Below are 16,949 nucleotides of genomic sequence, written 5' to 3' on the forward strand. Positions count from 1 at the left end.
GCCGATTTCCATTGAGTGGGGAAGGTTTGTTTACGAAGTGATAAACTAAAAATATGCTGCAATATCGGTACGAATGTATCTTCACAGCCCTTAATAATAAAAGCCGGAATACCATCCATGCCAGTGGAGAATTTTGCAGGCAGCTTCTTAATGGCCTTGCGGATATCGTCCGCCGAAATGCTAGGGCAGGTAAATGGATTACTCGCAATTTGAGGACCGGCGTAATCGTAACGATCATTAACGTAGGTGGTATCCGTCGCAATAGTGGAGAATTGCGACCGAAACGCCCTAGCAATGGCGTCGTTGTCGGTTATTATAGTGTTATTAACTTTCAGTGCTATGGAATGCGATTTATCCCGAATATTTCCATTTACGTAACTCCAGAACTTCTTCGGATGTGAAACAGCCTCCTCACAAACCGCCTTGCAGTGCGCCATACGATCCCTAATAATTATAATAATAATTATATTAATAATGTATAATAATTATATTAATAATGTATAATAATTATATTAATACTGTATAATAATTATATTAATACTGTATAATAATTATATTAATACTGTATAATAATTATATTAATACTGTATAATAATTATATTAATAATGTATAATATAATGTGGGTCATCATTGGGCCCACTTCTGTTCAATGTTTACATTTTTGATTTGCAATTTGCCGTACATCATTCCAAGCTTTTCCAATTCGCCGATGATAAAAAAATATGCAAGAGTATAAATTGTAAATCTGATAGTGCACTATTGCAACAGGACCTTGATTCGTTAGCACTTTGGTGCTCTAAGAATAACTTGCCAATAAATCCAGTCAAATCAGTCCATGTGACCTACACAAGACGCATTTGCCGAAAAGTGATCACGAATTACGTCATCGATTCAAACAAAATTCCTCGAAAAGATCTTATTAAAGATCTGGGCGTACAGTTTGACCACAGACTTTATTTTTATGAACATATTCACTTCTGTGTAAACCGTTGCCGGCGAACACTCGCGGTTTCATACAAGTTAACTAAGAAATTGAATTCTCTTTCGCATTTTCGGCTCCTATTTCTAAGTCTGGTCCGATCGCGACTAACATTTGGCTGGATTGCTTGGGGGGGGGGTTGTATCGCCTACCTTCTCGCTAAAATAGAGGGAGTTCAAAAAAAATTTGTTGAGTACTGTTTTAGAAATTATCTTAAAAATTTAGAATATAACTATGAAGGTGTCCTTAATCTCCTTGGACTCCCTACTATAAAAAGTCTGTGTTTACTCACTGATTTCAAATTTATTTTCAAATTGTTACATAATTTAATGCCAATACCCTCCCTACTGGAAAAATTAAATTTTAATGTTCCCCGACTTTTACGAATCAACCCTGATACATTCTATGTAAACAGCTCAAGCCTAATCCCTATTAACAGGATGCAGAGATCTTGCAATCTTTTAAAAGGACAGTTCGACATATTCTCTGTCAGTATTAAGCAAATACATAATTTCACGGTTAATTTTTCGAGTTAAACGTCTTGTATGTATGTACGTCAAGAATTACGCCAGGTATTTGAGTTCAGTATTGTGCTTTAGAGATTCTCCATTTAGCTTAAAGATCGGGTATCGAGGCGTATGCGGTTTCCTTTTGAAATGAGTAGAGCGAAGGTAAGTAAGTACTTGTGTCTTGTTCGTTGAAAAGGTCAATTTGAAATCAAGTGCCCATGCGCTTAAGTGAGCAAGAATGGTATAGCCCTTGTTTTCTAGTTTGGAACGACTGTTAGCCCAGACCAAAGAGAGGATATCATCCGCAAAAGCCTGGACCTCGGAGCCGTCTGGAAATTGAATGTTTAAAGCACCATCAATTACCAAGTTCCACAAGAGTGGACCGCAGCAAGAACCATGCGGACATCCTCGTCATATGTTGCGCGTAATGTTAATGGTAGAGTCTATAAGGACGGCTTCCTTGTCCTGAAGAAAGGAACCAAAGATACAGTATAAGTTTTTTGGGCATTGACGCCGCTTGAGAGCCTCTAAAATGCCAGGAATCCAGACGCAATCAAAGGCGCCAGTAATGTCGGTGGAAATAATAGACGTGCGAAGCCCTATTGATTTTAATTTTGCTAACTGCTTTATTAGGGGCCGCTGTCGTTGATTGATCGTGACGAAAACCGTATTGATTTCGATGAAATGGGCTATGTACATGCAGAAAATGGTACAAAAGATTTGTGATTAGTTTGTCAAGAACTTTCCCTAGTATTGGCATGAGACTGAGTGGTCGGTAAGACGTGCTTAGTGTTTCAGGTTTACCTGGCTTGTTAATTAGTAGAAGTTTTGCTTTTTTCCAGACGCGGGGAAAACAGTGATGTTCCAAACAAGCGTTAAACAAAACCAAGAAGACTTCTGGTCTGATACTGTATAGACGACGTATAATTTCGATGGTCAAGCCATCGAGACCAGGGGCCTTCCCAATAGGGAAGTGATCGAGAACCTCCTGTAATTCAGGTAACGTCTACACCATCTGGTGTAGTCGGAGGTGTGGTAAAAGCATGGCGGATAAGGGAGTGCGTGGCGGTGTCTGTTGTTGGGTCTCCCGCAGGGAATAGAGTGTTCAAAATGGTGTCGTACGTTTCTTGTACCGATGAAGTGCGTGAACCATCCGGTAAAAAAACGGATGCTATTTTAGGATTTGGTCGATATTTCTTGCAGGCAAGCTTGTAGGGAAGCGAGAATGGATTACTGACTGGCACAGATGAGCAGTAGGTTGCCCATGAGTCTTGTTTCACCTTAGTGATACAACGTTTGTACTTAGATAGTTGTTCTCTATAAATGATGCCGTAGCGCTGACGGGACCGAACAGTCCGAGAGGCTTGAAACCGACGTCGGCATGCCCGAACCTTTTTCCGGAAGATGGTAAGTTCCGTATTTCACCATGGGACAGCTTGATGTCTGTGGAATTTCTTTGTTTTCAGAGTAGCGTCACAAGTAGCTTTGATGTGAGCTGTTAGTTTCCGGGCAAAAGGTTCAACGTCGGCTCCAGTAAAATTAGGCGGCTTTAAAACTGTAAGACACTCAGCTGCCTTCAGAGTGAAATGATCCAGTCAGCGTTGGTCGTATTATAGGTATGAGAGAGACTGAGTTGCTCGATGTTGAGAGGTAAGCTCAAAAGTAATATACCGATGGTCACTCAGACTGTCCAAGTCATCTAAAACCTGCATTGCATGAAGTCGCGACAGTAAATCATCGGAAACGAGAGTAACACCTATCCAGCTGCTGCCGTTAGAAGTGGAAAATGTTGCAGGGGAGGAGCTGTGGTTAGCGACGTATAAATCATTAGTTAGTAGAAAGTCGACAACAGCGTCTCCACGGCTGTCATCGTGAGGTGAGCCCCAAAGTGATTTTTTGCAATAAAGTCACCAGATAGAAGAGAGGCATGTCCGAGAAAGGTGTTAAGCAACGTTGTAAGATTGTTTATTGAGGAGTAGATAGGGACATTATTTAGAGTTTTTATACCCCTGTTTCGAGCAACAAACTCATGCTAGGGGTTACGGTTCCTAATGATAGCACCACCGAGGTAGGTGCTAACTTTTGCCATGACCCGTAAGCAGTTGTGACTTATAGTAATCTGGCTGCTCTTGTGTGAGAGAGACTGTATTAAAATGGCAAAGGTGTGTCGTCCTGTGGTTGATGTTGTCCACCGCCTTTGCCAAATACCTTTGGACTCGTCCTGTAAAAGTCGCTTAGTCGATGTTTTCGTTGGTAGGAAGTTTATGGACTGACCAGCATTGGTAGTAGCTTCCTAGGCTAGGAAATCCACCCGTTCGTTTCCCAGCGTGCCTTGGTGCGCTTTCAGCCAAGAAAGTGTGACGTCGCCTAGGTCACGAAGGGCTGTTTTAATAATGTTAGCTATGCGATTTTTATGGCTATGACTATGCAAAGCCATCAGAGAGGACAGACTGTTTGTATCAATTACTGCCGAGGCGACGGAATTTGTTATTAACCACTCAATGGCACTTTTAATTGCCAACAGTTCGAGGTGAAAAATATCAGTTAAAGGCTCATCAACGCGGGCTGTTTGATGGTCTATTTCGTTAGCGTTTAGGGGATTTGTACTGCAAAATTTGTACCACAAACCTAGAGAGATTAGGCGCCTCTATGGTCGCTATGGAAACCACCTTTGGATGGGCATTGCAGGGACCCACGAAATCAGGAAATAACGAAGTGGCGTCGGGGGTAGTAACATTTGCTGGGATAAAGGAATTAAGCGCGACAGTAAAAAAATTCTGGGAACTAGAAGGAATAGGTATAAACAGTAAGGAAGTCACAGAAAATTTGAACGACGCCACTGTAGAAACCTTTCTGAAAGATATAGAGTCCAAAAATTGAAGGTATGAGGTAAAGTTTCCATGGAAGGTGGATAAAGAACGGCTCCATGACAACAAAAACGTTGCCCAAAAAAGATTAATGGGGCTGATAAGAAAGTTTCAAAAAGATCCCGTGTACTATAGGGAATACAAAAACGTCATAAACGACCAATTAGAAAGTCTGATTGTAAAAATTGTCCCATAAAATGAGAAAGACTTAAATAAACCTGGAACCTCTTACATGCCCCATCAAGGGGTGATAAGAGAAAACGTCTCTACCCCCTAACTAAGAACGGTACTAGATGGATCCTCCCATACTACAAACTGCCTTTCGCGCCCGGCCCATACCTCAATCCCGATCTTCTTCTCTTACTACTGAGATTTTGAAAAAATGAAATTGCGATTGTCGCGTATATTAAGCAAGCATACTTGCAAGTTACCTTAAACAAAAATGACAAAGACGCTGTAAGATTCTTGTGGGTGAAAGAGAATATCGGGGTTATAGAGCCAAGCGAAAAACTTAATAAAAGCGGCAGGTGCCCTAAAGCAAACAAGACGCCACACCTTAAGCATGGTTTCGCAAACTTTTGATCCTATTGGACTTTTGGGACCGTTCACTATACGCGCTAAGATGCTGTTGCAAAAAGTTTGGGAGTTTAGGATGGGATGTAAATCTTCCCACTGAGCTAGAAGACGACTTTAAGGCCTGGGACCCTATTCTCTAACTGCATTTGGATCGTTCCTAATCCAAATGATTTGTATTTGGGGTCGATTCATCCCCAAATGACACTAATCGGTATTCTGTAACTCCAAATCCCTTTTCATTTGGTTCAAACCCTATCCAAACATTTGGCAAGCCAAATGGCCGGCCAAATCGTCATTTGGATAGCTCTTTTCGCCTTTTTCACCCCGTTTGCGGCCGCCATTTTTTTAAGGGGTTAAAAATTTGAAAGTGGGTCCTTTTTCGTTGTCATTTTCATATTTTTTGAGGATTTGCTTATGGATGGATTTTAAATATAATATAAAGTAGGTTTCAAGCTTTAATATAAGCCTAATATCATAATTTTCCACCTTTTTATTGTCCCACAATCTATTTCTAAACTTGGCACTTTTTTTAAGGCGGTGAAATTGCGCTAAGCCTTTGGATTACCGTTAATTTTTGCCATTTAAAAAAATGTTTGCCTCTCGTTGCCCGTTACCAAAAATAAAAAGGGGAAAGTGTCGGACTGCCATATTTTCCTGCCTTTGCCTTAGCTTGACATGCATTTCGAGACGCTCAAGCGCGTGAGAGGTGTTTAAAATGGTATCAGCCAATCAGATTTGTAGTTGATGATGTCATTTTTCCCGAAAATAACGCTCGTACGCCACCAAACCGGAGAATTTGGCATAGGCTTATCTCAAGGAAGAGTCACAACCTCGGACCTCCGCGCTCTGTTCTATTTTCTTTAGCGTTATTTTCTCGTTTGAACCAGGTTGAAGTTTGTTTAAAACGTTAGCAAGCCGAAATTAAATTTAAAATGCCGCAGATGTTCTTGAAATCATCATTTAATTCAAAAAAAAAACTCATCGCTAAAATCCTTTAGAATTTCGTTTAAACTTAGGCCCTGAGTTAAAACGTTTTAATATTAGTAAATAACATCAATATTAGCAAACTAAATATAAAGCAATCATGTACATCATCAAATTAAATTAATCAAAAATGTCTTGATTAGAATCAAGACCTAAAAAGTATCGATAAGACTGAGGTTATCACTTGTCTGAAGGATCAGATATTAAGTTTTCTTTTTAATTGAAACTTAAATGCATGCTTAAGAAAAAACAACGTTCCATTACCGTTTTCCGTTGAAATAAATTATTTTACTGGTAATCAATTTCAAAAATTTACTTATCTCGGCTTTTCGACCACAATTCCATTCCCCGAAAACATTTTATCATTACATTAATTACTTTTGGGAGAGTACGTGTATGGTTTTGCGCTTTAAGGTTCCTAAAGACGTTACATCCCGATTTGTGACCGGCACGCTTCGCAGTGGAACATTTTAATTATTCTAAACCAATGGCGCCAAATTCAATAGGGACAGTAAGATTTTTACTCGCGGTTTTGCAAAATGATGTAATATCAAGTGTACTTTAGTCAACCGTCGTGTTGTTCTTTCTCATAGTTCAGGGCATGATCAGTGTTACTGCCCAATTTCTCTCTCGAGTTTCTAACAATGGTTAGAGACTATTTGATATGTCACGGCACAACGTTATATATATTTGTAAATTCTAAGTAGCACAAAAGGAAAAAGAATCCATTTTTTATTTTGGTTTGAAATAAATAAACTCATGATAATAGTTATAACGAACAGAAAGTCAAGGGAATGGCACCGGTAATGAGCAGCAAAAAGAGAGGAAAGTTTGCTTCAAGTTAGCAGAGGACATGGTAGTGAAAATAGTTATCCAGAATTTTGTTCGTTCAAACCTTAATATATCATGAAAAATTCAAGTGAGGAGGCGGCACTACCTAGAAAGATTGATTTTGGCAGATAACAGCGAAAAAACTATGTTCTACACACACTGGGACTATGGGAGTTTCAGGGCCGCTGGTTGCACATGATGAAATTTCAACTCCAGTTTACATCAATTCTCCCTGGTCGTGCTAGTAGCAGGTTAAGCTATAGTTCGCTCAGGTCCTGTTAGTCTCGAAATGGTTATATAGTCCTTGTTACTTTTAAAAGGTTGTTGTCATGGCTAAACAGACTGCTATTACAGTTTTTTATTGTTTTATAGGTTATTTTGACACGTTATCTCCCAAAAGTAATTAATGTAATGATAAAATGTTTTCGGGGAATGGAATTGTGGTCGAAAAGCCGAGATAAGTAAATTTTTGAAATTGATTACCAGTAAAATAATTTATTTCAACGGAAAACGGTAATGGAACGTTGTTTTTTCTTAAGCATGCATTTAAGTTTCAATTAAAAAGAAAACTTAATATCTGATCCTTCAGACAAGTGATAACCTCAGTCTTATCGATACTTTTTAGGTCTTGATTCTAATCAAGACATTTTTGATTAATATCTGTTCCTTCAGTCTTCATTTTAATTAAGAATGTCAAGAAACTGTTTTACATTTTCAAAATCTGCACTAAGCAGAAACAAATATAAAGGGGACCATAACTTTAGCTCAATCAGACATTTATTTATAATGATACTTGAAAAAAACGTAAATCCATAAATGTTTGTATTCTTATTGTAGTTAACATAATACAATTTTTTACAATCATTTATTGAAACGCGAGGTGCCCCCCTAAAAATTCCAGAAATAGGACCAAATTGACAATTTTACAAAATTTATAAAAAATGCTGATTTATGTCCGTTTAACATTTAGCTCAAAATTGTCATAAGCCCAATATGAAATTCGGATATCCTTAAAGCTTCACAAAGACGATCCGAGATTGTCAATTTCAAACTTTTTTGTAGCATAAACTAACGTCTGTTTGATATTAGGCTTAAAACCTTAAACAAAATATAGTCAGGGCTACCCTAAAAGTTCACAAAGATGATCCAAGATTGTTAATACGCCTAAAAAGTGCCATCTTCAAAATATGTAGCCGGGGAAAAGAGAGCGTGATCGAGTGGGCTATGCTAGTGGTTGGAAGTCGCGTGGGGCTGGGACAGGGATAAGGGAGTAGAGATGGATTGGAAATGATGATGGGCGACCTGCGGCACCGTATCTCTCCCAATGTACCTCGCACACGCCCCTACCCTTCGGTAGGTGATTGCTAAGTGCTGCCGCGTAGCGCCATTTTATTTGTATGAGAACTAGCTTCTATTTTGAAGATAGAGGGAGCGCCTTTTACAATTTCGTCCAGTACGACCCTACCTAACCGCTGAGGATGCTGGGAGGGCTATGGTGCCGTAGGTGGGGGTACACAGGCAACGCCATAGGTATGGGGGTTTCCAATCCAATCCTCTCTCCTTCAAGGTTGGGACTCCAGGCATAGCCGACTCCAATAAGGCGGTGACACAAGGCAAATGACCAGTTTAAAAATTGCCTGGTCCAGTTCAAAGATTAAATCGGAGGGGGGTCAGTAGTCCACGAGACTACTAAGAATGCACCAATTACCCACAAGCACCTACAAGTACCCACACGCACCTACAAGCACCCACAAGAACCTACAAGTACCTACAAGCACCCACAAGAACCTACAAGTACCCACAAGCACCTACAAGTACCCACAAGCACCTACAAGTACCCACAAGCACCTACAAGTACCTACAAGCACCCACAAGTACCTACAAGCACCCACAAGTACCTACAAGCACCCACAAGTACCTACAAGCACCCACAAGTACCTACAAGTACCCAAATCGAAGTTGGACCGACGTAGTCGGTTCGAGGTCCAACCAACACTGACGTAAAAGCGTCGGTAAACTTTCATTTCGACCGTCGAAATGTCCTATCCGTTTAAGCGTCGGCCCGACTTCCGGTCATAGAAATTTTGCCAGCACTTTAACCGACTCTAAAAAGTAAGCGTGTCCAGCTCTTACCTTATCAAACTAGAAGTCGGCTTTGTTATCTGGTTATGGTCGGATTATTAATCTAATTGCGGTAGGGTTTATGGCTTGTTTGTGGTCGGATTTATGGCTTGTTTTTGGTCGGATTTATGGCTTGTTTGTGGTCGGCTTTATGGCTTGTTTGTGGTCGGCTTTATGGCTTGTTTGTGGTTGGCTTTATGGCTTGTTTATGGTCGGATTTACGATTTGTTTATGGTCGGCTTTATCGATTGTTTATGGTTGGCTTTATGGATTGTTTATGGTTGGCTTTATGGATTGTTTATGGTCGGCTTTATGGATTGTTTATGGTCGGCTTTATGGATTGTTTATGGTCGGCTTTATGGATTGTTTATGGTCGGCTTTATGGATTGTTTATGGTCGGTTTTATGGATTGTTTATGGTCGGCTTTATGGATTGTTTATGGTCGGCTTTTGGCTTGTTTATGGTCGGATTTAAAGCTTAATTATGGTCGGCTATAAGGGTTGTAGTTACTGTCTTCTAAACACCACTTTCATCTGGTCTTTTGTCCATCCCACATGGACACCAGTGTGAACTTACTGGCTTCTGCTCCATCATCATCGTTAAGGTTAAGATGTACGCGGCGATCGGCCAGGGTTATAAGAAACTTCCAGCCTCCCAATGGTGCAGTTTCCATCAAAGGTTCACGCAATTGTGCTGTTCTTATCCATTACTAAGGTTCGAAACCTTATGTACCGATTTGAGTAAGACAACAATAGGCGTATGCTTCATTTCAAACATCAATATTAGTCTAGTCTCTCAAGAATGTTCAATAGTTATTTTTTAAACGATGTAACGCGCAATAAGGTTTATAGTTATCGAAGAAAATATATAATATTAATTATATTTATTTTAATGTTTAAGAAAATCTTAAACCGTTGATACACTAGTTCACTTTGATAAAAACGCATTTTAGTTGGTAAGGAGTCGGGCAGCCAACATAATCCTTCATTACATTAACCGACATAAAATGTAACTATCAGACTACTCCATTCTATTGTTCTCAAGGCCGACTGCAAAGCGGAGTTAGCAACTGAAGTTGAATAAGAGTCGGATTTCCGTTGTAAGTGCCAACTAGACCATAAACCGACGAATCTACCTCGAACCGACTCAAACGCGGAAGCTTCATTATAACGAAATTTGAAATGTTTAGTATTGATCGGTAGGTAGTCGGCTATGCCGACCTCTCGTCCCTTGTTGTTATTTTGATAAAAACCCATGTTAGTTGGTAAGGAGTTGAGCAGCCGACCTAATCCTTTCTTACACGAACCGACTTAAAATGTAACTATCAGCCAACTCTATTTGTTTGTTCTTACGTCCGACTTCAAAACGGAGCTAGTAACTGAAGTAGGATAAGAGTCGGACACCAGTTGTAAGTGCCGACTAGACCATAAACCGACGAATCTACCTCGAACCGACTCAAACGCGGAAGAAGCTTCATTATAACTATTCTTTAGTATGATCGTTAGGTAGTCGGATATGCCGACCTCTCGTCCCTTGTTGTTATTTTGATAAAAACCCATGTTAGTTGGTAAGAAGTTGAGCAGCCGGCCTAATCCTTTCTTACACCAACCGACATAAAATGTAATTATCAGCCAACTCTATTTGTTTGTTCTCACGGCCGAATTCAAAGCGGAGCTGGTATCTGAAGTTGGATAAAAGGCGGACTTTAGTCGTAAGTGCTGACTAGGCCATAAAGCGAAGAATCTACCTCGAACCGACTCAAACGCGGAAGAAGCTTCATTACAACTAAATCTGAAATTTTCCGTGTGATCGGTAGGCCGTCGGATATGTCGACCTCTAGACCCATATTGTTATCTTTTATTTGATAGAAACGCGTGTTAGTTGGTAAGGAGTCAAGCAGCCGACCCAATCCTTCATTACATTAACCGACATAAAATGCAACTATCAGCCAACTCTATTTTATTGTTCTCACGGCCGACTGCAAAGCGGAGTTGGCAACTGAAGTTGGATAAGAGTCGGATTTTAGTCGTAACTACCGACTAGACCATAAACCGACGAATCTACCTCGAACCGACTCGAACGCGGAACACTCGTGTGACTGGGGTACCTACAAGTACCCAAAAGCACCCACAAGTACCCACAAGCACCAACAAGTACGCACCCACAAGTACCCACAAGAACCTACAAGCACCCACAAGTACCCACAAAAACCCACAAGTACCTACAAGCACCCACAAGAACCCACAGGTACCTAAAAGCACCCACAAGAACCCACAAGCACCTACAAGTACCCACTAGCACCTACAAGTACCCACTAGCACCTACAAGTACCCACTAGCACCTACAAGTACCCACAAGCACCTACAAGTACCCACAAGCACCCACAAGTACCCACAAGCACCCACAAGCACCCACAAGTACCCACAAGCACCTACAAGTACCCACAAGCACCTACAAGTACCCACAAGCACCCATAAGTACCCACAAGCACCTACAAGCACCCACAAGTACCTACAAGTGCCCACAAGTACCTACAAGCACCCACAAGTACCCACAAGTACCTACAAGCACCCACAAGAACCCACAAGTACACACAAGCACCTACAAGTACCCACAAGCACACACAAGCACCCACAAGTACCTACAAGTGCCCACAAGTACCCACAAGTACCCACAAGCACCTACAAGCACCCACAAGTACCTACAAGCACCCACAAGTACCCACTAGTACCTACAAGCACCCACAAGTACCTACAAGCACCCACAAGTACCTACAAGCACCCACAAGCACCCACAAGTACCTACAAGCACCCACTAGCACCTAGAAGTACCTACAAGCACCTACAAGTACCTACAAGCACCCACAAGAACCTACAAGTACCTACAAGCACCCACAAGAACCTACAAGTACCTACAAGCACCCACAAGAACCTACAAGTACCTACATGCACCCACAAGAACCTACAAGTAACCACAAGTACCCACAAGTACCTACAAGTACCTACAAGTACCCACAAGTACCTACAAGTACCCACAAGTACCCACAAGTACCTACAAGCACCCAAAAGCACCCACAAGTACCCACAAGCATCCACAAGCACCCACAAGAACCTAGAAGCACTCACAAGTACCCACAAGCACCCACAAGTACCCACAAGCACCCACAAGTACCCACAAGAACCCACAAGTACCCACAAGAACCCACAAGCACCCACAAGCACCCACAAGCCCCTACAAGCACCCACAAGCACCCACAAGCACCTACAAGCACCCACAAGCACCTACAAGCACCCGGGCTAAGCACCTACAAGAGCTCAAACGCCATATTTTCTTGCTTAACATCCCTCTAACGGCGTGAATCACGACAAAAACGCCGTAAGTCCAATTTAAAAAATTAGGGCTAAATAACAGTGGTAAAACGCTGTAATTCCAATACCCAAAACAACGTAAGTCAAAGTATGTGTTAATAATGATTAAAACCAATACTTAAACTTAATTGATGTTTATGAAACTTAAAAAGTAGGTACATTGAAGTGTTATCTTTCATTTAAGATGGTTCCCAAACGTAACGAGTGAATAGTTTTCCTTATATGCCTTCGGAGAAAATGCTCTTTTTTATAAAATTCCCATGTTATGTCTATGGAAGAATATTGTATCTTTCACCAAATGTCGGATTAATTTTATGGATTCTAAAACCACCCTTAACAACTTTTTTCATTATAGAATTAACTATTAGTTGGATCTCTTTGAAATTTTAACCACAAAATTAGAGCCGAAATTTTAGTTCACTGCCAAAATTTCAAAGCAGCAAAAACAATACGAAAAAAGTTACGGCCAATCAAAAACCCTCCTTTAGCATTAGAGGCGGTATCAAGTCTTATCTAAGAGAGCGACCGCTCTCCTAGAATTGTGACGATAAACTGCAGTGGCCACTTTTAGCCTCAGTCAAAAGCAGGTAATGTTAAAAAAACCGCACTATTTCTTCACGCGCAATATCACAAATTATCTTAGGTACATGGTGAATAGGCGAGGGGGATGAAACAGATTTCTCGAGTATGCATTCACCCCTCCAAATGCATGTCACAGACGAAGGAGAGAGTCCGACACTTTCCCCTATTTATTTTTGCCGTTACTTCGCCTTCTCTTATCGTCGTTTAGACTTTGAAAGTAGTGCTTTGTTTTCTTAAAATTAACTTAATTGTATAAGTTTTCAATGTTATAATTGCGTAAAACGTCGGTATTTACGAATTCAAGGGACGCGCCTTGCATTTGAATTTCGTTCCCTCGAAACTACCCCCTTTAAGGGGCCGGACTCCGAAGGCTTTTTCTTTATCGCCGTCTGTCAGCCCCGAAAACAGCTGTAGTGAGAAATGTTATTTACTAAAAATGTATGCGGTAGGTCAGTGTGTTGTTTTTGCATTTTAATGCATCTAATCGTGCTGCGCGTCGAGATAGCAGTTTTTACCTCTCCGAGTGACGTATGTCACGGAGAGGTTCTGTAACGATCGTGTTTGTCTGTGTGTCTGTGTGTCTGTTGTTACACCCACGTGACCGCGTTCGCAGTTTCCAAATCGGAGCAAACGTGTTCGCCATTTCCGAACTGCTTTCACAGTCACGGAAATGGCTCCTCTACTTGAGTTCTCACACCACCATCTTCTGGTTTTTGTCCATCCCACACGGAGACCAATCTGTACTTACTGGCTTCTAATCACCACCATCTTTTGGTCTTCGTCCATCCCGCATGGAGACCAATCTGTACTTACTGGCTTCTAATCACCACCATCTTTTGGTCTTCGTCCATCCCACATGGACACCAGTCTGTACATACTGGCTTCTAATCACCACCATCTTTTGGTCTTCGTCCATCCCACACGGACACCAGTCTGTACATACTGGCTTCTAATCACCACCATCTTCTGGTCTTCGTCCATTCCACTTGGACACCAGTCTGTACACCTGGCTTCTACTCCATCGTCATCGTTGGGTTTAAGACATTCGCGGCGATCAGCTAGGGTTACGAGAAACGTCTAGCCTCCCTAAGGTGGGATCGCCACCAAAGGTTTTCGCAATTGCGGTTGTTCTTGCTATTAGCTGTAGTTCGACACCCTTATATACTACCTATTTGAGTAAGGTAATGCAACCGGCGTATGCTTCATTTCAAACGCCAATATTAGTCAAGTCTCTCAAGAATGTCTAATTGTTCTTTATAAACGCGATGTAACGCTCAATAAGGCGAACAACTAACGAAGAAAATATTTAATATTAATTATATTTATTTTAATATTTAAGATAATCTTGTTTCTAAACTCAAAATTAAAACGGAAAGAGTTAAAAAGCAGTCTATTTTTTTGTCTGTGTGTGTCTGTCCGTTGTCACACTAGTGCGCCGAGTTAGCAGTTCGCTTTGTTTTGATGTGTTAAGAAATCCTACAGAACCTTAATATTCACTTTTTCATAATATAAAGTGAATATGTGGAAATCGTTTTCGTAATTACGATGCATTTAGTACTTTTGTAGCTTTAAAGCTCTGTTTCATTTTGATATTCCAAGAATGTTTTTAATATTGTTATTTGAAATGGATGTTTATATATTACTTAAGCTATACTACATCTGTTTATAGCATAATCCTTTCTATAGTGATTTCAAAACGAACGCAACGATATTGGTCAAATGTACTTTTATTTGTCAATAGGCCTAGTGAACCAAAAAGTAAACGCTTGGGTTTGGTTTTCGTTTCTGTAATGCAGAGACATTAACGGTTCAGAGTGAACCGAAAGTTAAATACACTGTTAAATAATTAGGCCTAGATTTTATAATCATGGTGGATATCTGGGCCGCGTTCAGCAGAGCTCAGCGCTGTTAGCAGTGTCGTACAGGACGGGATTTTGCTTTTGAATTTGACGTCACGGTGCTCAGCGCTGAGCCAGCGCGGTCTTCAAAGAAAATAGTCGGGTTTTGGGAAAACGTGACGTAAAACGCGTAGTTCTCAGCTTGGCGAAAAAACATGGAGGAATTAATACAAATAGCTCTTGCTGATTCTGATGGGACTATAGCTATTTAATTGGCGTGAAACCATTTGATGACGCGAGAATTTTAAGAGACATGTTACTTTCTAATTTTAATTATAAAAGACGTTATTATCAATCTCTTTAAATATGTTATCTTACAATTTTTGTTAAGCCTTGGTACCTTGCACGCTTTATTGCGCTAGCGTCATTTTTAAAACACCGATGACCGGAAAAAAGCTATGAAGACAGATCTCACCGGTAACCGTTTTCCAAAATCCGCTGTCATTTTGGGGAGCTCTGCTGGACGCAGCCCAGACCAGTGAAAGGTCTGATCGTAATCGGATTATAGCTTCGTGTTTTCATGCTATTTATGGTGCGCATTTACTTCCAGTGTGTGTAGCCACAAATAAGCTTTGGTGTTATGTAACGTTAACAGTCATGTTGACAAACTAAGAAAATCGTTGAGGTGAAACGAGAGGATAGTGTTTACATGGCAACCCTGTTGTGAATATGGCTTTGAACATAGAGGGTATACAGTTGAGGAGTAGAAAATTCGGCCTTTACAAAAACGTAAAGGTAATATCCTTCCAAAGGTTTAGCTCTTCATTTCCCGTTTTTCCCCCATCGGATGATTTTAATGTGTACAAGTATATCCTTATTGGATGTAAAATGTCGTCTGATTTACAGTATATTTGCTATGCTTTGTATACTGCTTTAATATTTAAATAAATTTTAACTTTAGTATTTGTTCTTAAAAAAAGAAACATTTCCATATCTGGGTAAGTAAGTTTGTAAGTAGTCCTCCTCGGAGAGGTAATATTTTGGTTTTCCCAACTTGTTATTACAAAAAACCGCAGAAACTTAATCCAATTTCTAGAATACAAGTTACTGGAAACTTTTATAAAGATCTGGACTTATTTACTCACTCAATTGTTTATATAAAAAATATTTTAAAAAGAAGGATAACTTAGTTAATTGATTAAAAAATAATCCGCTACAACGAAAACCCATGTCTAGAAAGATTATAAAGATTTGGACTTATTTTTTTTTATATAGAAAATTATTTTAAGGAGAGAGAAAACTTGGTTAATTGAAAATTTTTTTTTGTTTGAACTTTCAATTTCACGCTACCTATCTTTTAGTTATATTTAATTACCGTGATTGAATTTAGATATTGTATTCGAAACGTTTACATTTTGTTTTACATCAGTTTAAATTTTAGATTTTTAATTTAAGACGTCGTGACCCATTGTAAAAAGCCGAAAGGTGTTATGGACACGCAATAAACACTTGATTGAATTGAATTGAATTATTATGATTAGAAAGATCTATGATTATTATTCAATTCAATTCAAATTTTACTAACTCTTTACAACAACATGCTTTCGAACTTCGAAAACGTATCTGTAATAGCTGGTGTGTAGAGAGAAAAAGACTTGTTGTCTGAACGTAAGAGAATCGTCGAAACTGCAGCCTCAATAATACGTGAAGACATTCAAAAAATGGTGTACGATCGAACATCCTACCCAAGTGTTGAAGAAATTTCTGAAGGTGGAAAAAATATTGTACCAGAAACATTGGAACTTTACACCTAAACAAAAGGAGACAAAATGAATCACCCGATATTATTCGAAAACGAAAAGTCATAAACCACTCCATAATTTCAGCCGTGAGACCTAGGTCATTTCTGTCGCCTATTCATACAAGTCCAACAATATATTTAATCCGTCGCTATGGTTCGAAACACCTCGTAGAAATATTAAATTCACTGGGTATGGGCGCTTCTTATAGTGAAGGAGAAATTTATCAGCAGTCGTTGATTAATTCTGGAATACCAAACGAAAGCGATGATGCATTTGTCCAATATGTTTTTGATAACGCTGACGTTAACATAATCACTCTTGATGGAACCAATACGTTCCACGCCATGGGTGGAATTAAATGGGTCACTTCCTGTAGATCAGTGGAAGCCACGATTGCGGTACCTCGACAGAAAAGTGCATTCTCAACCGGCCAATCCACTCGGATTCCTTTGTTAACCTACAGGAAACCAGGTAATTTTGGGCTTAAAAAA

General features: G+C 40.0%; 1 protein-coding gene across 1 annotated transcript; it reads left to right on the plus strand.

Annotated features, from left to right (window-relative positions):
- Positions 1–3,642: 3,642 nt before the first annotated feature.
- Positions 3,643–12,996, plus strand: LOC149663472 (uncharacterized). The gene is made up of 3 exons (XM_089842186.1): positions 3,643–3,742; positions 11,207–12,243; positions 12,592–12,996. Exons 1-2 carry the CDS (start codon positions 3,643–3,645, stop codon positions 12,166–12,168), a joined length of 1,062 nt encoding a protein of 353 aa, XP_089698312.1. The 3' UTR covers positions 12,169–12,243; positions 12,592–12,996.
- Positions 12,997–16,949: the final 3,953 nt, after the last annotated feature.

Source organism: Phalangium opilio, unplaced genomic scaffold (genome assembly GCF_054372755.1).
Source record: "Phalangium opilio isolate 3A_F unplaced genomic scaffold, DU_Popi_V2 ptg000062l_1, whole genome shotgun sequence".
NCBI lineage: Eukaryota > Metazoa > Arthropoda > Arachnida > Opiliones > Phalangiidae > Phalangium > Phalangium opilio.